At 40.9% G+C, this 22,918-nt stretch overlaps 1 protein-coding gene across 10 annotated transcripts in view; it reads right to left on the bottom strand.

The window, feature by feature from the left end:
* Positions 1–107: 107 nt before the first annotated feature.
* Positions 108–22,918, bottom strand: part of GLT8D2 (glycosyltransferase 8 domain containing 2) — a 56,327-nt gene continuing 33,516 nt past the window's right edge. For 7 of the 10 annotated variants that reach the window (XM_081595598.1, XM_081595597.1, XM_081595600.1 and 4 more), the window contains 9 exons: positions 21,962–22,008; positions 20,260–20,352; positions 16,598–16,769; positions 10,152–10,269; positions 8,870–8,954; positions 8,151–8,263; positions 5,571–5,737; positions 4,237–4,349; positions 108–583 (listed from right to left, as the gene is read on the bottom strand). In XM_081595598.1, the coding sequence (XP_081451724.1) occupies positions 411–583; positions 4,237–4,349; positions 5,571–5,737; positions 8,151–8,263; positions 8,870–8,954; positions 10,152–10,269; positions 16,598–16,769; positions 20,260–20,352; positions 21,962–21,980 (1,053 nt within the window). In that variant the 5' untranslated portion in view covers positions 21,981–22,008 and the 3' untranslated portion in view covers positions 108–410. Of the gene's footprint in view, positions 584–3,967; positions 4,136–4,236; positions 4,350–5,570; positions 5,738–8,150; positions 8,264–8,869; positions 8,955–10,151; positions 10,270–16,597; positions 16,770–20,259; positions 20,353–21,961; positions 22,009–22,918 lie in introns of those variants that run through there. The other 3 variants (XM_081595602.1, XM_081595603.1, XM_081595601.1) reach the window with 1 other exon arrangement.

Raw genomic sequence — 22,918 nt, forward strand, 5'->3', positions numbered from 1 at the left:
GTCTATGAATATTTTATTTTTTTAGACATTCCTGTTTTAAATGTAATATATTGTTCTACAGAAGACAACATTGGCAACTTATTAATAAAATACCTACATGTAAAAAATACATTTAGAAATTTTTAAAATTTATTCATTCAGAGTTAATAAGCAAATTGCTGAAACCTAGCTGGGTTTATTTCTTTGCAATAATATATTTTACTCACATAATCTTCTACAATTGTCACTTGTATTTGAGGAACTAAATCAGTACCTATAGGGTTCAAGGTACTATTTGTACACAGTAGGGTTTTTTGTTTTTGTGGATCATTTGTATCAAAGGTCCTGTTCACAAAGAACAGTGGTATAATAGGCTACAAATGGACAGTTCTGCATATTTGTACAGGAAATATTTTAAATGTCGAGTTATATCAGCTGTTGGGGTGGTGGAGTTTAAATATCCCTGCCGGGTCAGGAACAAACCAGCTCTCCCATAAGTCGTTGTGGACACTTGGGAAATCCCACGGTTTATGTCTTCCATTCCAGTGGAGTAGTTTCGCCTCCTGCAGAAAATGCTCTGAATATCTGGTATCTGGATTCCAGCCTTGATTGTGTTCAGAGGACAATAATAGGTTCGTTAGAAAATTAAAATTTTATATTAAAAATTGAATACAAGTTCATTGTAAAAAAAATAAATAAATAAATTGATGGGTATACAATGAAGAATTTACCCCAACCCTGATTTTCAAAGAAACAACTGTTAAAGAGTTTCTCGTGAAATTCTTCCAGTAATGTTCTACCTGTATACCTGTGTGTGTATTTTTATACCTTGCCTTTTTTTCAAAGATGAATATTTTTATGATAAAAGGCACAATTCACAAAATAGACATCATAAACCATTAGACACCTAACATCAAAGAAAGATACATAAAGCAAAAATCAGAAGAGATATAAGGGAAAAAATATATATATATAATCATAGTGAAACATATTAACATTTCTCTGAGAATATTTTATCAAGTGCAGAAAAAATAATAGGAGCATCTTGAGTGATGTCATTAATTAATAGATTTCTATGTATATATATCCTACACAAATATATCTAAAATTTTCTATCTCATACATTGTTATTAGATTTCCATAGGACTGTACCTTGCCTTTTGAAAATTACTGTCTTGGAAAACTTTCCACAGCAGCACATGTGAATTCACTGAATCATTTTTAATAATTGCATAGAATGGATATGATTATTTACTGAGTTCCTTATTAAGGACATTTAGGCTCTGTCCCTTCACAAGCAAAAATTGTTACAAAGATTGCTACAGTGAACAGCCTTCTATGCATGTCTGTACAGATGTATCTGTAGGATAAAATCTTGTAGATGGAATTGCTAGATTGAAGGGTCTGTGCCTTTTAAATTTTGATGAGGGATTGTCAAATTATCCCCCAAAGAATTTACATCATTTCCCTCTTGCCCAGAGTTTACAGGAGTTCTTTCTCTATATTTCTCTCCTTAATATGGCAGCATTTTCTTTTAAGCAGTCTCATTTTTACCCTATAAAATGTGACTGAGAATAAGATCTGCTTTTAACAAACAACTGTCTCTATTTGAATATTTTTCCCCTCATAAGTAACTGCTTAGAGACTATGCATAACCCTGATATTGTTATTGTGCAGGATATTTTTAGAGTGTATCTTCCAGAAGTACATTAAGATCTTGTGAATGTGAATTTTTAAAAAATATCCTCTGTTGTGTTACATTTTCTTTCTATGAAAGGGAATGTGATATTTTCAAACAACTAAAAGTCCATTGAGGCAAGAGAGGATGAATAGCTAGAATATTATAGTTTTAATGTATGATGTAAGGGGGAAAAAAAAACCCTAAACCTTTCTTCTGTTATTCATAAACATAGTTGTGTAGGTAGTTGCAGAAGAGGAGCTAGGTGTTTGGGCTATCGTAGCATCGTTGGAATAATTATCATCTTCGGAAGAATCTACACAGGAAATGCTCATTTGGAGAGTGGAGCCTTCACATGGGGTCATCTCCAGGAAGCAGAATAGCAAGTCTCAGCCCCACAACTGAAGGATTCTGTAGGGACTTGCAGCTTTGCTTTTCGCTAAGTTTCATAAATTTTTAAAACCTTAAGCCTTAACTGTTTAGACCCAAACTTAATAGCCATTAGTGTTAATACTGCTTACTGCTTTAAAACACTCTAAAATGGAATCATTTTTCAAATGATTTCTGTGTAGCTTTACTTTGCAGACCATCCCCAATTCCAAAACCTTCAGCATAGATACAGGCTCTGTTCTATAAGAAAAAATGACTCCTCTCCCTTAGAAGGTTCTGTCCCTTCCTGCTTGTCAGTAAATTAGATAGTTCGTAAAATGTAATTCTGAGTCTCTGTTCCAAGATCATTAACTTCTCTAACCCAGTCTAAGCTCTACATCACTGTTCCTACACATATTTTTATAGCTATTCTACTTTGATGGGATTTTCTCCACATTCATCACCACTTGACCTAACAGTGGGCCCAGCATTATAAAGCAAATCAAATGAAATATTAGTGTCCTCAGTGTCCCCTTATCACCCTTCTGTGCATACAGATGTTCAGTAAAATCAGAGGCGATACTAGTGAGGAGACAGGAGCTATTTATGCAGCATCATAAAGAGGAAACAGTCATGCAATTTCCACAGTTCTGTGTGACCTTCCTTTTACAAGGGACAGTAGGAGACATACCATCTTGCAGGATTATTCTGAGAGAAGTGATGTTCATATCGACCCCCAGAGCCTAGCCCAGGGCTTGGCAGTGTATGTCCACAATCCATTGTCTCCAATTCTAAACTAATCAATCCCTAAATGTTTGAAAGTGAAAGGGTTTTTAATAACTTCTTTGGCAGCAACATCTAGAACCCCCTCAGTGTATCGCATAACGTAAGTATGTGCACATTACCTTTTAAAATTTCAGAACCTTTCTAAATTTCTAAACAGGTCTGGCCCAGTGGGTTTGGCAAATGGGTTGTGGCCATACATTTGAAAGAATGTGAATGTCTTCTGTGCCAGGCTCTGTTCTAAGCAGTTTACACATATTAGGTAATTTATTCCTTGTAAAAACTTAATAAGGTTATATTAGCTTCCATTTAGGAGAAGGCAATAGCAACCCACTCCAGTCCTCTTGCCTGGAAAATCCCATGGATGGAGGAGCCTGGTAGGCTGCAGTCCATGGGGTCGCAAGGAGTTGGACACGACTGAGCGACTTCGCTTTCAATTTTCACTTTCATGCATTGGAGAAGGAAATGGCAACCCACTCCAGTACTCTTGCCTGGAGAATCCCAGGGATGAGGGAGCCTGGCGGGCGGCTGTCTCTAGGGTCACACAGAGTCAGACACGACTGAAGCGATTAAGTAGCAGCAGCTCCCATTTACAAGTGAAGAAACTAAGGCACATAGGGCTTGAGTAACTTGCCTAAGGTCTTAGACAATAGCAAAATTGGGATTCCAGTCCACACGCCAGAGCCTGTACTCCTGTACTGAATAGTGAATAAAAGACTTGAGAGACTCATATAGTATACAGTCAGCAAGCAATTTTTCCCTAAAAGATAAATTACAGAACTTGCCTTGGGGTCCAGTGGTTAAGAATCTGCCTGGCAATGCAAAAGTCACAGGTTTGATCCCTGGTCAGGACACTACGATCCCACATGCCTCAGGGTAATAACTAAACCCACTGACTGCAATTACTGAGCCCATGCTTGAGAGTTCATGCTCTGCAACAAGATAAGCCACCAAAATGAGAGGCCCACATGCCACAACTAGAGAACACCCGTGCCCTGCAACAAACACCCGGCACAGCCAAAAAAAAAAAAAAATTGCCAGCTATCTAAATTCATCATTAACTATTATGCTAATTCATTTCGCTCTGTCCACTATAGGTTACCGCAAGAGAGCAATAAAGGTATGTGGAAAAGTTCTGCCAGTGAACATTGTATCTCAACGAAAGTTCATGTTTATTGAGCACATACTATACGCTAAGCATGATTCCAGTTGCTTTTCCTGTAGTGCTTTTCCTAGAAACTTCTCAGGTCATTTTTCATCAGCTGCAGTTGCAGAATCTGAGCAATGAAGGTTAAATAATGTGTCCCTGGTGAGATCCCAGGTCACCTGGAGGATTTGAATTGAGGAAGCTGGTATAATAGCACACTCTCCTCACCTTGGTCCCCACCGCATCTATAAAATGTACCTTGGTGTTCTAAAATACGTACCCAGGTGCCTTATGTGCCATAGGGGGTTGATGGTGGAGTATTTCCCGTGAAACACAATCAGCATTGGGGAGGTGGCTACCCCTCCTCCCAGCGAGCTGCTGTAGAGATTTTCCCTAAGAAACAGAATAGAAAATCAACAGTTGGCCTGGAGTCCCACAGACTCAGATGAAGTAGAATCTAATCATTTTATTTTATTTTATTTTTTTAATAAATTTATTTATTTTAGTTGGGGTAATTACTTTACAATATTGTAGTGGTCCTTGCCATACATTGACACGAATCAGCCATGGGTTTACATGTGTTCCCCATCCTGAACCCCCCTCCCACCTCCCTCCCCATCCCATCCCTCTGGGTCATCCCATTGCCCCAGCCCTGAGCATTTGTCTCATGTATCGAACCTGGAAAAGCTAATCATTTTAAAAGGTATGGCACAGTGGTAAAGAATCTGCCTGCCAAACAGGAGACATGGGTTCAACCCCTGGGTCAGGAAGATCCCCTGGAGAAGGAAAGGGAAACCCACTCCAGTATTCTTCTCTGGGAAATCTCATGGACAGAGCAACCTGGTGGGCTACAGTCCACTGGGGTCACAAAGAGTCAGACATGACTTAGCAAGCACATGCAAGACAATCCCTCACTGTATAAAAAGCCTATGGTCTTTGATTTTTCTCCAACTTTTTATTTTGAAAGTTGTTAAACCTACCCAAAATTGTAAGAATACCATGAACTCCTATATGCTTTACCTTGATTCACAGAATGTTAATATTTTGCCATTTTACTTCTCAGCCTTTTTTATAGCAAACATTGAAGATCCCAAATTCTGATTGTACGTTATTTATCACTCACAAATTCAAGGTTATGATAATATTAAAAATAGCCAGATTTAAAAGATGGACAGGATATACACTGCCATGATAACAGTGGTTGTGTTATTTTTATTATCTTTTAAAATTTCAATAATGAAAAATGATTTAATAAATTCAACCTTTAAAAAGTCGACTTTATAAAATAATTCTTAAATCTGTGTAAGGAGAAGCTCTACTAAGATAAATGATTTGTAGTTGAAAAGGTTCACTGGCATTCTGGGAGAAGATTTAAAATCACATTATTTAACAACATATTAGAAAATGTTTATATTAATAAGGGATTGCACAGGATCTCACTGCCTCTGACATATAATTTGAGAATAGCTTTTTCATCCACCGATCCCTTTCTTCTCAACAGTGCCTCTGTAAGAAAATCTGACCTCAGATTTCTAGCCCCTGAGCTATGCATAGAAAATTAATGTAATAATGTTGTTCCCAAGCATGGAAAGAATGATAGAGGCCCACACATACTCCACATTTTTTTGCATCCATTTCTCCAACTGTTTGGTGATCCGCTGGTGCTTCCATTCTGTCATGTTGGCAACAATCACACCAGGATTGAAAGAGCAAGTGCTGGGGCTGATGCCAAGGTCTTTTATCGTCTTCTTCCGGTAGTCCAGATAGCCCATATATGTGTTCTATGAAGGAAAAGGATACACATGCTTTTGACCAAGGTATCTTTTGTTTCTGGAAAATAACCGCTTTCTTGAGACCATTAGGCAGTACCTGGGCTTCCTCCTGGGCACTGGCCACTTCCTCAAGTGCTTTCTCAGTTTTCTTTTGGTTCCCCAACCTCTGACAGCTGGGTGCCCCTAGTCTCATGTCTGGCATCTGCTCATTTCTCCAGCACGAACTCCCTCAACAGCCTCATCTGGCTCTAAATCTCTCCATGCAGACATCCGGGATCTCTCTGGATTTCCAGCTCCAACTCAATTCATCTGTCTGGTTGCTTAGTAAGGCAGGTCTCTTTAGAGCCCCAAACTGATCCCAGTCCTATCCCAAACCTACTCTACTACAACTTGCCCTACCTTGGTGGCCACTCCATCCTTCCAGTTAGAAAACCTAGGGTCATGAGGTCATCCTAGACTCCTGATCCTCATTCACTTTCCATATAGATCTCAGCAACCCTGTGGTCCCATCTTCCAAAATATATTGAGAAGTTAACAACTTCTTTTTTCTTTTTTTGGCCACACCATGTGGCTTGTGGGATATTGCCATGTGACTTGTGGAATCTTAGTCCCTTCACAAGGGATCGAACCCGGGCCCTTAGCAGTGAGAGCGAGGAGTCCTAACCACTGCACTGCCAGGGGATTCCCCAGAAGCCAACCACTTCTTACCGTCTCTACTACCTTCCTGGTCCAGACCATCATTACCACTCACTGGATTTCTGCCAGCTCCTCCCAACCTGTGTCCTGCTTCCACCCTTTTCAACCTGGTCTGTCTCAGTGTTACTCATCTGCTCGAAGCCCATCCAGTGGCTTCCCCTCTCATTCAGAGTAAATCCCAAACTCCCTAAAATGCCTGCCATGCCCTCCACCATCTGCCCTGTCCCCATTACCTCTCCATCTTCTATTACTCTCCCCTGTGACCCCTCTGCCACCTGACCTCCTTGTTCCTTTAATATACCAAATACTCCCCTGCCTCCACATTTGCTATTACCTCTCCTGGAATGTTTTCCCCTAAATATCTGTGAAGATAGTTGCCGCAAGTCTTTCAGGTGTAGGCTCAGAAACACAGTCTCCACAAAGACTTCCATGATCACCCAACCTAAATTTCAACCCCACCTCCTCTTATCCTCTGTTCAATATTTTACTTGTTTGCTGACCATCTCTTCCCACTAGAATGGAAGCTACACAAAGGCACAAATTTTAGTTTTGTTACTGTGTTGCTGCTAAGTCGCTTCAGTCGTGTCCGACTCTTCGCGACCCCATGGACTGCAGCCTACCAGGCTCCTCCATCCATGAGATTGTCCAGGCAAGAGTACTGGAGTGGGGTGCCATTGCCTTCTGTGTTACTAGCACCTAAATCAGTGTCAGGCACCTAGCAAGCACTCCATAGCTGGTTGTTGAGTGAATGCAATATGGGGCAAAACACACTATTTCACCCACAGAGGCTGCCATAATCCACCTCATGGGGTGCTCAAAAGACCTGTATATAATGGAACTATCTGAGCACTTTCCTACGTGCAGACACCGTTTTAAGAACTTCACACACTTCAGCTCATTAGTTGCATGCAATAACTTACATGTATTAACTAAGTTAACTCTCCCAATAACCCTACCAGGAAGTCCTATTATTACCACTATTTGACAAATGGAGAAAACGACTGGTTAAGTAACTTGCTCTAGGTCACAAAACTACTGAGTGATGGAGCCAAGATTTCGACAGGCAGGTCTGGGCCCAGGGCCTAGGCCTTAAAATGTGTCACCCTTTAATGTCACACATATGTCATTATTTCCTGGAACTTTTTTTTTTTGAAGAACAGCATTCAATTTGTACTAGCATCTTGTATTTTAAAGCCATTCTTTTGGTTTCAGTGTTACATCTGAGTTTGACTTCCTTCATTTCTACAGGGGTAAGGAACTCTTTACATTGGAACAAAGTCAATATTTTCCTCTAGTGAAAGGGGATGGGGGAGAGACAGTCAAAACTCTGAAAACAGAACCAAAGTTTCAGTGAGTCTCTTTTAGAGAAAACACCAGTCTCTGCCATAGAGTATGGTTACGAGTGACTTAAGTAACAACCATCATCTCTGGAGCATTTAGTGGACACTTTGACATCATGTTATTTCATCACAACTCACAAAACAAGACCAAGTAGGTGCTTATGGTTGCCATGTTCCAGATAAGGAAAGGAGGACTTGCAGAAGTGAGTAACTTGACCCAGAGTCATTGGGAGCAGAACTGGGATGTGAATGGGCAACGCAGACCCCTGGCTGTGTGCCGCCCATCAGTCCTGCCCAACTGGCCAGCTTCTTAAAGGTAACGATGACACTTGCTCTGAGATGCTAGGAGGAGGAGTGAAAGTAGCATTCCCAAGATGGGTGCCCACCTGCAGCCCCACGAGTCTGTGTATGTCCTGGGAGGAGGGCAGATCGCAGTCGTCCGAGAAAGCTGCCGCGTGGCCCAGGGCCAAGGTGGTGTCGTACAGCTCTTGTATGTCCCCTGAATTAACAAACACCAGGAGTTACAATAGTATAGCACTCATTCGAGGACTAGACAGAGCTTAGAGCATAAACAATCCCTGATTTTGCTGTGGGGGAAAAGTATGTAATCTGTGGTTTCAAGTGGTTTGGCAATTTGCTTGATAAGAATAGCTCATATCATATGAAAAGCCACTTGATAATAAGCTCCGATCCACATTGGTGAGATTTCTTTATTTCTGTGGCTTTGTAGGCACTTCACCAATGCTCATCTTATTTTGCATGCAGGAAAGAGAGAAGACAGCATTTAACACTACAGTTTAGCTCACTTCTAATAACATCATCAGTGAGGCTTTATCCCTCTGTGTTTCAGGGTTTCAGGGTACCTATTACAGACTTTGAAAGGGAGGACAGGAAGTGGCTCTCAGAAAGTCAACTGGATTGTCCCAGAAAGTGAATATCAACCTTTGTTTTCAAAATATTCTCTGATTTTTTATAATACTATACTCCCAAATTTAACAAGCCATGAAAATCACTGAGCCACTAGATATTTCAAAATTGAACAGAGATGGGCATTCTACTTATCAGCTGCTCCTTTTCTGGGTGTTCTTGGCATCCGCGCATATACCTTGGACGATTACATCATCATCCAAATAGATGACTTTCTCATGTTGGTGGATAAGCAGAGGGAGATAAAATCGAACAAAGTTCAGCTGTTAAAACAAGAAAAGAAGTGATGGTGAGGAAGAGACAGAAGGTCCAGTGTCTAATAGGGGTGCTCATGGGTCAGCTTTGACCATGGCTCAGCTCCAGGTTGGAGAAGGCAATGGCAACCCACTCCAGTCCTCTTGCCTGGAAAATCCCATGGATGGAGGAGCCTGGTAGGTTGCAGTCCATGGGGTCGCTGGGAGTCGGACACGACTGAGCGATTTCACTTTCACTTTTCACTTTCATGCATTGGAGAAGGAAATGGCAACCCACTCCTGTACTCTTGCCTGGAGAATCCCAGGGACGGGGGAGCCTGGTGGGCGGCCGTCTCTGGGGTCGCACAGAGTCGGACATGACTGAAGTGACTTAGCAGCAGCAGCAGCAGCTCCAGGTTTGGAGCAGAATAAAACAGAGACTGCAGGGAGGCCTGCCTCAGCTTCCTAGTGCCCAGGTTACCTGGGGCTCTGGAGAAGGCAATGGCACCCCACTCCAGTACTCTTGCCTGGAGAACCAGGGACGGCAGAGCCTGGTGGACTGCAGTCCATGGGGTCGCACAGAGTCGGACATGACTGAAGTGACTTAGCAGCTGGGACTGAAATTAGCACCCATCAGAGATTCTTCTAGATCCAACCCCCGCCCCCCACTGCTGCTGCTGCTGCTAAGTCACTTCAGTTGTGTCCGACTCCTAGCAACCCCATGGACTGCAGCCTACCAGGCTCCTCCATCCATGGGATTTTCCAGGCAAGAGTACTGGAGTGGGGTGCCATTGCCTTCTCCAATGCATGAAAGTGAAGAGTGAAAAGGAAGTCACTCAGTCCTGTCTGACTCCTAGCGACCCCATGGACTGCAGCCTACCAGGCTCCTCCATCCATGGTATTTTCCAGGCAAGAGTACTGGAGTGGGTTGCCATTGCCTTCTCCCCGGTCAACTGAAACGGCCTTAAACACACCTTAGGTATATTTACACATATAAAAGGATCTTACATTTTCTTATGCTTCCTTTCTTTTTTCATAGCTTCATTATTTAAACCATCTTACATCCTTTCTGCAACAGTTGCCTTATACATGATCAAAGCAGAGTTTGGTGGAGATCTAACACTGCAAGGCTTCAGAAACATTTCATGTACACCCCAGTGGCTGGCCTTCCACCCTGAACAAGTGTCTCACCAAGAACCATCCCCTACATGTGTAATCCCTACTCACAGGCTGGAGCAGCTCAGGCCTTGAGGAGTCTGGTCTGATCTTTCCTTTAAGGACCACAGGGTTGAATTCGACAATTTTAAAGTTTATTTCTCTCAGTTTAGAATGTTCGATCCATTTCCTAAACAGATAACAAAAACAAAGAACAACATCTAGCACACACCTCCAACCTTGCCTCAATACACCTATTGCCTCGGAGTCAATGTCTTACCTCCTTAGAAAATTAAAAATACAACGTATGTAACCATAGTCAATTCTAGTCTATAAATCCTTCTGATTTTTTCCCCCATCTGGTTCAGCTTTGAATCTTTTTTTTTTTTTCATTCATGTAACTCCTTTTGCAAAGGAAATGAAGCAAAATAGTAGTAACCAAATATCTCCCCGGAGCCTCATAATATCTCCGCAGGAAACTAGAAGAACAATTAAGTGTTCCTTCTTTAAAAAAAAAAAAAAAAAAAAAAACTTTATTTATTTAGACTGCACTGGGTCTTGGTTGCAGCATGCAGGTTTGGTTGCTCAACAGCATGTGGGATTTCAGTTCCCCAGCCAGGGATCACACCCACGTCCCCTGCATTGGAAGGCCAATTCTTAGCCACTGGACCTCCAGGGAAGTCCTAGTGTTCCTTCTTTCTTGTAAAGCAGCATCTGTAGTTGTTGGTGCTCTCTTTGCCATGGGCTAAAGAGCCTTGTAAGGAGGCAGGGCATCCTTTGACTGAATCGTGTTTACTCTGCTGTTTGGACTACAAGGATGACCTGAATTTACCTTTACCTTTCAATCATCTGTCTTTGCTCCCCACCTTCACCTCCACCCTCTCCGCTTATGTGTGCTCTGTCTTACAGAAATTCTGCCTATCTTTTATCCAATTTGTAATATGATTCTTCATAGAAATCATTTCAAAATTAAATTTCCAATTTTATTTTTCACGTGGGCCACACATTTTAAAATCACACATGGTAACATTTTTGATTAAAAATCAACAAGAGGGGTTTCCCTAGTGGCTCAGTGGTAAAAGAATCCACCTGCCAAGGCAGGAGAAACAGGTTCGATCCCTGGTCCAGGAAGATCCCACATGCTGAGGAGCATCTAAGCCCATGTGCCACAACTACAGAGCCAGTGCTCTAGAGCCAGGGAGCTGCAACTACTGAGACCATGTGCCGAAACTACTGAAGCCTGTGTGACCTAGAGCCCATGCTCCACAATACGAGAAGACGCTGCAATGAGAAGGCCATGCACCACAATAAAGAGTAGTTCCCACTCCCCGCAACTAGAGAAAAGTCCACACAAAGCAATGAAGACCCAGCACAGCCAAAAATAAATAAATAAAATTATTTTAAAAAATTGACAGAAGGATTCAATCTTCCAAACAAAATTTAGACATGCAAAATTTGAAACATAAAAATCAGTCATTTATACAGTGTTATATATCAAATATATCTCAATAAAGCTAGGGAGGAAAAAGTCATGTAAACAAGAATAAGAGAGACAATCAACAGAAAAATAGGCCAGACACTTGAACATGCACATCCAAATGGACAGGAAACATGTGGAAAAAAAGGGCTCAAGCTCATTAGAAATCAAGGAACCTCAAATTAAAACCGCAATTCAATGTCCCTGAACACCATCAGAATGGCAAAGTTAGAAAGATTGACTATGCCGAGCACTGGTGTTACATGGGTGTGTTTACCAAAGAATCCCACAAAGATGATCATTAAGCTGTACATGGGGTTTATACAATTCTCTGTGTGTTATATGTCAAAAAAAAGAATTTTTAAAATATTTTAAAATGGGGTGGTGGAGATGACAACCAAGAGCTGAGAAACAGCCCCTGCTTAAACATCATGAAGCCTTGCGGTTCATGCCTCCCTCTGGTTCAACCCTCACTCCTATTACACATGCCATCCTTCTGGCTTGGTTATCTGGTATTCATACCCACAGATAATTAAAGAGCTGTTAACAACAGGCTAAGTGAACAATCTGCAACAGTAAGTGATAAGAAGAGTTTGGTGATCTGGTTTTGGGTTTGGTGATCTGGTTTTCACGTGTGCATGCTTGTGCTCAGTGGCTTTACTCGTGTCCGACTCTCCACGACCCCATGGACTGTAGCCTGCTAGGCTCCTCTGTCCATGGGATTCTTCAAGCAAGAATACTGGAATGGGTTGCTATGTCCTCCTCCAGGGGATCTTCCTGACTCAGGGATTAAACCTACTGCTTTGCAGTGGTTCAGTAGAATGTCTTCTGCATTGCAAGCGATTCTATACCCACTGAGCCACCAGGGAAGCCTGGTTTTCATACCCACAGATAATCAAAAAGCTGTTAACAATGTGCTAAGTGAACAATCTGAAATAATAAATGATAAGAAGAATGAGAAATGAGACAGAAAAAGCCACAGCAGCCAAGGACCGTTTAGATAAGGAGTAATTGTGTTTTATATCTTAGTACCTCCTGTGGTGCTGTTACAAAAAAAAATCTGATTATAAAAATCAAACATGAATACATTCTCCTTATAAATGATGGAAACAACACCTGAAATACCTTGAACTTCTCTTCATCACTGTTCTCTCCACTTCTTTCATTCTCCTTAAAAATAATTACTTTTTAGAGCTGGGGGTATTTCTGGGTCTTTTTTTTTTTTTTTTTTTACAAAAATACATACATGTACATGTACACATTTATAGTTTGGGGCTTTTCATTTCGTTGCTTCAGATCAAATGCTGTGTCCTCCACATATTTGTGTGCTGAAACCTAATCCCAAGTGTGGTGGTATTTGGAGGTGTGGCTTTTAGGAAGTGATTAGGTCTTGAGGGTGGAGCCCTCATGAATGGGGTTAGTACTCCTATAAAAGAGATCCTGGTCAACCTCTCTTATCCCTTCTCCATGTGAGAACACAGCAGGAAGGCAGCCTGCTATGAACCAGGACGTGAGCCATTACCAGACATGAATTCTGCTGGCCCCTAGATCTTGGGCTTCTCAGTCTCCAGAACTTGAGAAGGAAAGTTCTCCTGTTTTTAAGACAAACCATCCAGACTGTGGCATTTGGTTGCTGCTGCTGCTGCTGCTGCTGCTGCTAAGTCGCGTCAGTCGTGTCCGACTCTGTGCGACCCCAGAGACGGCAGCCCACCAGGCTCCTCCGTCCCTGGGATTCTCCAGGCAAGAGTACTGGAGTGGGTTGCCATTTCCTTCTCCAATGCATGAAAGTGAAAAGTGAAAGTGAAGTCGCTCAGTCGTGTTCGACTCTTCTCGACCCCACGGGCTGCAGCCTACCAGGCTCGTCCATCCACGGGGTTTCCCAGGCAAGAGTACTGGAGTGGGGTACCATTGTCTTCTCCGGCATTTGGTTACAGCAACTCAAATGAATTAAGACATTCATAAAATGAGTCAGTATATGAGGAGTACTGCAACTTGCATTTTCCACTTAATAATATGCCTTGGGGATCTTCTACACCTTCTTTCTTTGTTAATAGCTGGATCATGTTCTATAGTTCATTTAAATATTCTTCCATTGATGGACATTTAAGCACTTTGCAATTTTTTTTTATTATTTCATGTAATGCTGAAATTAACATTGTTGTATGTATATTTTGGTAGTATGTACTTAGAAAGCATCACTATGAACAAAGCTAGTGGAAGTGTTCCAGTTGAGCTATTTCAAATCCTCAAAGATGATGCTGTGAACGTGCCGCACTCAATGTGTCAACAAATTTGGAAAACTCAGCAGTGGCCACAGGACGGGAAAAGGTCAGTTTTCATCCCAATCCCAAAGAAAGGCAATGCCAAAGAATGCTCAAACTACCGCACAATTGCACTCATCTCACATGCTAATGAAGTAATGCTCAAAATTCTCCAAGCCAGGCTTCAGCAATATGTGAACCATGAACTTCCAGATGTTCAAGCTGGTTTTAGAAAAGGCAGAGGAACAAGAAATCAAATTGCCAACATTCGCTGGATCATCAAGAAAGCAAGAGAGTTCCAAAAATCTTCTATTTCTGCTTTATTGACTATGCCAAAGTCTTTGACTGTGTGGATCACAATAAACTGTGGAAAATTCTGAAAGAGATGGGAATACCAGACCACCTGACCTGCCTCTTGAGAAATCTGTATGCAGGTCAGGAAGCAACAGTTAGAACTGGACATGGAACAACAGACTGGTTCCAAATAGAAAAAGGAGTACGTCAAGGCTGTATATTGTCACTCTGCTTATTTAACTTATATGTAGAGTACATCATGAGAAACGCTGGGCTGGAAGAAGCACAAGCTGGAATCAAGATTGCTGGGAGAAATATCAATAACCTCAGATATGCAGATGACACCACCCTTATGGCAGAAAATGAAGAGGAACTAAAAAGCCTCTTGATGAAAGTGAAAGAGGAGAGTGAAAAAGTTGTCTTAAAGCTCAACATTCAGAAAACTAAGATCATGGCATCTGGTTCCATTACTTCATGGGAAATAGATGGGGAAACAGTGGAAGCAGTGTCAGACTTTATTTTTTTGGGCTCCAAAATCACTGCAGATGGTGACTGCAGCCATGAAATTAAAAGAGGCTTACTCCTTGGAAGGAAAGTTATAACCAGCCTAGATAGCATATTAAAAAGCAAAGACATTACTTTGCCATCAAAGGCCCATCTAATCATTTTCCAGTAGTCATGTATGGATGTGAGAGTTGGACTGTAAAAAAAGCTGAGTGCTGAAGAATTGATGTTTTTGAACTGTGGTGTTGGAGAAGACTCTTGAGAGTCCCTTGGACTGCAAGGAGATCCAACCAGTCCATCCTAAAGGAGTTCAGTCCTGGGTGTTCATTGGAAGGACTGATGTTGAAGCTGAAACTCCAATACTTTGGCCACCTCATGGGAAGAGTTGACTCATTGGAAGAGACCCTGATGCTGGGAAGGATTGGGGGCAGGAGGAGAAGGGGATGACAGAGGATGAGATGGCTGGATGGCATCACCAACTCGATGGACAAAGGTTTGGGTAAACTCCAGGAGTTGGTGATGGATAGGGAGGCCTGGCGTGCTACGATTCATGGGGTCGCAAAGAGTCAGACACAACTGAGCGACTGAACTGAACTGAACTGGACTGGACTAGAATTTCTGTAGTACATATTCCCAGCTGTTGAAATGGAATGGTGAGTCAAAATATATACACAATGCCATTCTATTAGATATTTCCATACTGTCCTCTCAAAATGCTTTAGTAATTTATGAAGTGTACATTGTGCAAACAAGGAATACGTATGTCCATTTTCCTGCACAGAATGGTGTTGTCCTATTTAGATTTACCATCCTGATGAGTAGACAACTATATGTCATTGTTTTAATTTATATTTCCCTACTAGTAACATGGAACATCTTTTCGTGTTTGCTGGCCATTTATAGTTTTTTGTTCTGTGAATTGTCTGCATTCTGTGCTCATTTTTCTACTATATGCTTGTCTTTTAAAATTTTTTTGGTAAGAATTCTTTATACACTTTGGATGGTAATCCTTTGTCTACAATACATGTTGAAGACAGTTTTCCTAATTAGTTGTGTGATCAGTTTCACTCAGTGTTTCTCATCAGTTAAATTTTTTTTAATATTCGCAGTCAAATCTGTCCATTTTTTTTCCCCTGGGGTCTGGGAGTCACTCTCCATACAAAATTATACAACTATCCTGCAATTTAGTAATACATTTAGAATTTTATCTTCTGTTTATTTCTTCTAAATCCAACTCCAATTTATGGTTTAGTATGGTGTGTGATAGGAAAGAAGTCATTTTGGAGTTTATGAATTATAATTAATGATGATTCTGAGCCATATTTGATGATTACATTAATAGCCTCTCAGGTTAAGAAAGCAGAGAAAAGAGAAACTTTGAGAAAGAAAGACTCTTGTAAATGGCTTAAGGATTGGGTTTCCTTCATGCATTAAATAATTCACTTATGTATAACAATGCACTGCCCTACCAGATTAACAAGGCTTTGCTGAAATTTCCTTAGCTAGGCAACACATTTGTCAGGCCATCAGGTAAACCTCAGGTTATCCTCTCATTAATTTGAAGGACATTTATCAAACCCAAGAAAGAAAAGAATCCATGTAAGGAAAGATAAGAACAATTAAAAGGAAGTAGAGGGACTTCCCCGGGGGTGCAGTGGACAAGAATCCAGCTGCCAATGCAGGGGACACAGTTTCGATCTCTGGTCTGGGAAGATTCCACATGCCTTAGAGCAACTTAACTCTGTGTGCCACAACCACTGAGCCTATGTGCTGCGACTACTGAGCCTGCACAGCTACAGCCCTTGCTCAGCCACAAGAGACGCCACCACAACAAAAAGTAGCCTCTGATCGCACCAACTACAGAAAGCCCATGAGCAGCAATGAAGACCCAGCACAACCAAAATTAAATACATTAAAAAAAAAAAGTTGATAAAAAAAAAAAAGGAAGTGGAAAACTCCAGAGTCTACAGTACACATATTACCGTATTCGGGACAGAGTGTTCCGGAGCCCAACTACATAAAACAAGATGTTGGCATCGGTATTGCTGTAGATGCTGTTGATGGCAGCCATGGCGGCGCCCATCCTGCCTGCTGCTGCACAGATCACCACCGGAATTTCATCCTCCATCTCCTCCGGGGTCTCAGAGTCATCATCTGGAAACATCAGAACCAGAGTTTGGAACATGAAGGAATTTCACAGTCCAGCTTGTCTTCCCCACTCCAGGGGGAAGACAGCACTGTGGGGAAGGCACTGTCCATCATTCTCCAATATCCAACCTTTCCTTCTCTCAGAGCATCGGAAATTTAGCTGGCACCTAGCCAACCACTAAGAATATTTTTCTAGACTCTCTTGCAGCTCTGAGTGACCAAGTGTTGACCAGTGAGATGTTGGTGTCAGTATATGTGCAACTATTGGGTTTGCCTTTAAAAAGAATGTAGGGATTTCCCTGGTGGTCCACTGGTTAAGTGGTTGAGTGAAACTATTCGGTATTCTATGATAGTAGATAAATGTCATTATAAATTTCTCAAAGCCCATAGAATGAATAACACCAGGGGTAAACCCTAATGTGGACACTGGTGGGGGTTCCCCAAAAGTTCAGTGCTTAGGACTCAGAGCTTCTACTGCAAGGCGTTCGATGCCTGGTCAGGGAACAAAGATCCTGCATGCCTCGTAGTATGACGAAAAAAAAAAAAGAAGAAAGAAATTAACTATGGACACTGGTGATAATGATGTGTTAATGTAAGTCCATGGAATGTAACACATGTACCACTCTGGTGCAAGAAGTTAATAGTGGGGGAGGCTGTGCGTGTGTGTGTATATATGTGTGTTTGTCTGTGTGTGTGTGTGTGATGGAAGGAGGAATGGGAGAAGTCTCTGTACCTTATGCTCAGTTTTGCTGTGAACCTAAAACTGCTCTAAAAAGTAAAATCTATTAAAAAATCAACATGCACTTCTTGAAAAACTCCAGCCCAAACAGAAGAGTATCCAGTAAACGGTGATTGTTTTCTGCAGCCCTCTCAGCCTCCATTCCAAAGGCAGACCTCCTACCAAGTGGGTATGTGTCTCTCAAACCCTTCTTAATGTACACCCAAAGCATGTAAACTACACACTGTATAAATATTACATGAAATTTGATGTATTATTTTAAAACCAAAATGAAATCATACTTTCATAGTCTCTGTAACTTGCTTTTTCCATATAACATACCACAGATATCCATCTTTCGATGCCAACAATGTGTTCTTTTGGGCAGTATTTCATAGCACCGATTGCTTTTTAAAATTTTAACACTGAATGGGATAAAAATGTGCTATTGGATAAATTTATGTTGTCCAAACACTTTATCACATATAAATATATGCCCAATTAATCAGTCAGGATATGTGCTTTCTAACAGTTCTTTTAACAGCTATTATAAAAGCAACTCATTTTTTTCCATGGAGAAAGGAGTTTGCAGCGGGATCAGCTAGGTGAATGTGTTGGCTTATGGGCAGGAAGTGAAATGTGAGGAGTAAAGAGCTCGAAGTTCAAACAACATTTGACCTTATATGACCTTCTCTCTTTCTCAAAGCAATTTACTGAGTCATTCTTTCTGTACTATTGTGGACTGAATTGTATATTCCTAAAATGGAGATCAGTCCTGGGTGTTCATTGGAAGAACTGATGTTGAAGCTGAAACTCCAATACTTTGGCCACCTCATGTGAAGAGTTGACTCATTGGAAAAGACCCTAATGCTTAGAAGGATTAGGGGCAGGAGGAGAAGGGGATGATAGAGGATGAGATGGTTGGATGGCATCACCGACTCGATGGACATGGGTTTGGGTAAACTCTGGGAGTTGGTGATGGACAGGGAGGCCTGGAGTGCTACGATTCATGGGGTCGCAAAAAGTCGGACACGACTGAGCGACTGAACTGACTGAACTGAACTTAAACGCATAATGCTGAAGCCCTAACCCCCTAGTATTAAGTTAAATGAAGCCATTGTGTGTGCTCAGTCACTCATGTCCAACTCTTTGCGACCCCAAGGATTGTAGTCCGCCAGGCTCCTCTGCCCATAGAATTTTCCAGCAAGAATACGGGAGTAGGGTGCCATTTCCTTCTGCAGGGGATCTTCCTGACCCAGTGATTTCTTGCATCTCCTGAATTGGCAGGCAGATTCTTTACCACTAGCATCACCTGGAAAGCCCTAAATGAGGCTATTTTTGCTGATTAAAAATTGACAAATGGGACTTCCCTGGTGGGTCAGTGATAAAGAATCCACCTGTCAATGCAAGAGACACAGGTTTGATCCCTGGTCCAGGAAGATCCCACATGCCATGGTGCAACTAATCCTGTGCGCCACAACTTTGAGCCTGTGCTGTAGAGCCCTCAAACCACAAGTACTGAAGCTGGCACAGAGCCCTCACTCTGCAACAAGAGAAGCCACCGCACTTAACGAAATGTAGCCCCTGCTCTCTGCAACTAGAGAAAAGCCTGCACAGCAATGAAGACCCAGCACAGCCAAAATAAATAAATTAATTTTTAAAAGAGAGATTGGGAAAAAAAAACCAAAAACCAACCAAACAAACTTTGGGCCAGGAGTGTGTTTTAACACACTCTCTGTGTGGTTCTTATAAGTGTTAAAGTTTGAGTAGCAGTAATAACTCTAGAACACAACTAAAATGTTAGTCTTGGTGGGTTTTCTACAAACAAGTCCTTGGAAACTGACCAAATTTTTGCTTGTCTCTGAACCTACCTGTTGAAAGGACTCAAACTGTGTCCTTAAGTATTTCATCTCATTCATTCATTTATTTAGCTGTCCTGGGTCTTAGTTGCGGCATGCAGAATCTAATTTTTATTATTATTATTTATTGGAGTATAACTGCTTTTCAATGTTAAGCTTCTGCTGTACAATAAAGCAAATCAGCTATATGTATATATGTATCCCCTGTTGGACCTTCCTCCCACTGCCTCCCCCATCCCACTCATTTAGGTCATCATCAGTTATGACATGCAAACTCTTAGTTGTGGCATGTGGGATCTAGTTCCCTGACCAGGGATTGAACTCAGGCCCCCTGCATTTGGAAGCTCAGAGTCTTAGCCACTGGACCAGGAAAGTCCCAAATAGATATCTCTTCTTGCTGGACTACATGACTGCTTACCTGCTTCATTCTTTTCTATATTTATTTTTATTGTGGTAAAATGTGCAACATAAAATTTACCATCTTAGACTTCCCTGATGGTCCAGTGGCTAAGACTCTGTTCTCCCAGTGAGGGGGCCCAGGGTTTGATCCCTGGTCAGGGAACTTGATCCCACATTCCTCAACTAAGAATTCACATGTTGCAATTAAGATCTGGTGCAGCCAAATAAATATATTACAAAAAATCTTACCATCTTAGCCATTTTCAAGTGTACAGTTCAATGGTATTAAATACATTCACAACTGTTGTACAACCATCAGTATCATCCATCCCCTTAACACTTTCCATCTTGTAAAATAGAAACTCTATACCCAGTGAACAATAATTCCCTCCCCCACCCACTCAGTTCCTGGCAGTCATCACTGTGCTTTCTGTCATCATGAATATGACTATTCTGTCTCATATTAGTGGAATCACACAGTATTCATCGTTTTGTGATTGGCTTGCATCACTTATCATACCTGCTTCATTCCTGAGCATGGTTCCCTTATGAACTTTCTTATACAAAATCCCACAGAGGGTCACAATCAGAAGGAACAGCAACACCTGGTTAACTGAAATAAAGATAGAAACATGTTCAAGTCTAACCTGACAAACTGAAATTGTGGATTAAGTTTAGAATAGCCAGTGTGAACACATGTGCTCCCTGACATTTCAGACATACACAGGAGAAGAGCTCTAGAACCTTTCTCTAAGCAGACAACATGTGGAGTAAAGGGTTAATCTGTGATACTGGTGATACTCAAGGATACCAGATGTAGTTTAAGGAGAAACAGGGCTCTTCCCAGGCAGTCTGATGCACAGATTACTTAACCTCTCTGAGCCTCAGTTTGCTCATCTACTAAATGGGGATTGTAATAATAATCATTACCTTTCAGGGGTGTTTTGAGAGTTAACAAAGCCAGTGAAGGCCCAATAAAGACTTTTAAACTGTTATGCATTATCATTTACTATTTTTGTGCATCAAGATAGTCATACTTATTGGCTTCATACTGATCTATTTTCTTGCCCCTAGGCATTTGTCCTCACATTTGTAAAGGGAAGGAATTGGACAGTCTTCATGGATGCCTTTCAGAGCTACATCCTAAAGCTCAGTTGTTCTGCCTTACTGACATCCACTATCTCCTCTCTGCCTTTCTGGGTTTTCAGATTCAGACAGAGACAAGCAGATACTATGCTCAGTTTAAAACAGAAATACAGCATTGAAACATGTATATTATCATATGTGAAACAGAACACCATTCCATGTTCGATGCATGTGACAAGGGCTCAGGGCCGGGGCAATGGGATGATCCAGAAGGATGGGATGGGGAGGGAGGTGGGTGGGGGGTCCAGGAAGGGGAACACATGTAAACCCATGGCTGATTCATGTCAATGTATGGCAAAAACTATTATAATATTGTAAAGTAATTAGCCCCCAACTAAAATAAATAAATTTATAAAAAAAAATAAAAATAAAACAGAAATACAGAGAAGCAGAAGACAAGAGACAAAGCTTAGAATTTGTCAGTACAACTGATTAACATCCCATCCCACAGCCAGTTTGGGGAAGCAGCCCAATGCCTCTACTATCTGACCCTTTTTTAGTATAAGTATGTCCCATGCAGTATTTGGGATATACTTACACTAAAAAATTATTCATAGTTTATTAGAAATTCAAGTCTAACTGGATATTTTATCTTTTTATCTGCTACATTGGGCAGCTCTACCCTGAGGGTATCAGTAACACTATTAGGTTATTATTTTCCCACTAGATTCACAAACAACTGGGTATAAAATCAGAGGCAAATCCAGGTTTTGATGGTGTCATAAGATTAAATAATTTGAGGTGACTCTTTAAGAATGAGAAGACAAATTACAAATTAGACAGGAACATGAATATTTATTTAAAATGAGAAAATAAACCATATTTGCAACTTTTATAGAATCATCAAACCACTCTCATGAAAAATCTACCCCTGAACAAAACACTTAACTTTGTACAGAAATCATCTTCATATAATGATGCTAAGAATTGCCTTTGGGAAAACTATCCATGAAAATCAAAGAAAATTTCAAAAATAAATAAATAAATAAAAGAAGAAGACAAAGAAGACCCAGCATCAAAACAGTCCTCCAAAATATCTATTTTTAATCATAACTTTTCAAAGTTTGTAATCTTACTTTTTCGTAACAAAGCCATGTGGGTTCACGTGGATAAAAACTGTGACCTGTGGATTAAAGAATAAAATTTTGCTTAATAGATAATCAACCCAAAAGTCATAATACAATTATTAAGGACTATGTCTTTGACTGTTTGATATATGGTAAATTTTATAATCATTCTTAACTGTTCTGAATTTAGAATTTTGGAAACTGTTTCATGAATGTAGAACTCACCTCTTCAGATTGATTTCTCTGGTTGTACAAAATGTGCAAAAGGCCCCTAATGGTAATCTTTTGCCTTCTTCAAGAAGCTGTGGTACATACATACAATGTATTACTCAGCTATTAAAAAGAATGCATTTGAATCAGTTCTAATGAGGTGGATGAAACTGGAGCCTATTATACAGAGTGAAATAAGTCAGAAAGAAAAACATATATTAACACATATATTGGAATTTAGAAAGATGGTAACAATGACCCTATATGCGAGACAGCAAAAGAGACACAGATTTAAAGAACAGAGTTTTGGACTCTGTGGGAGAAGGCAAGGGTGGGATGATTTGAGAGAATAGCATTGAAACATGTATATTACCATATGTGAAATAGATCGCCATTCCAGTTTCAATGCATGAGACAGGGCGCTCAGGGCCGGTTTAATAGGATGACCCTGAGGGATGGGATGGGAAGGGAGGTGGAGGGGGGTTCAGGATGGGGAACACATGTACACCCATGGCTGATTCATGTCAATGTATGGCAAAAACCACTACAATATTGTAAAGTAATTAGCCTCCAGTAAAAATAAATTAATTTAAAAAAAAAAGAATAGCCGTGTGAGTCCCCTGGATTAGCAGGTCAGACGGCACTAACTAAAAGAAATGTCACATAAGAAAGTTTCCTTGATATAAAATATCAATTCCACGCCTTTTCCTCTGCTATCATGACTTCCTTCCTTTGATAAGGATGCTCCTACATCTT

This window comes from Giraffa tippelskirchi, chromosome 4, assembly GCF_054371585.1.
Source record: "Giraffa tippelskirchi isolate mGirTip1 chromosome 4, T2T-mGirTip1v1.2.pri, whole genome shotgun sequence".
NCBI classification, from domain to species: domain Eukaryota; kingdom Metazoa; phylum Chordata; class Mammalia; order Artiodactyla; family Giraffidae; genus Giraffa; species Giraffa tippelskirchi.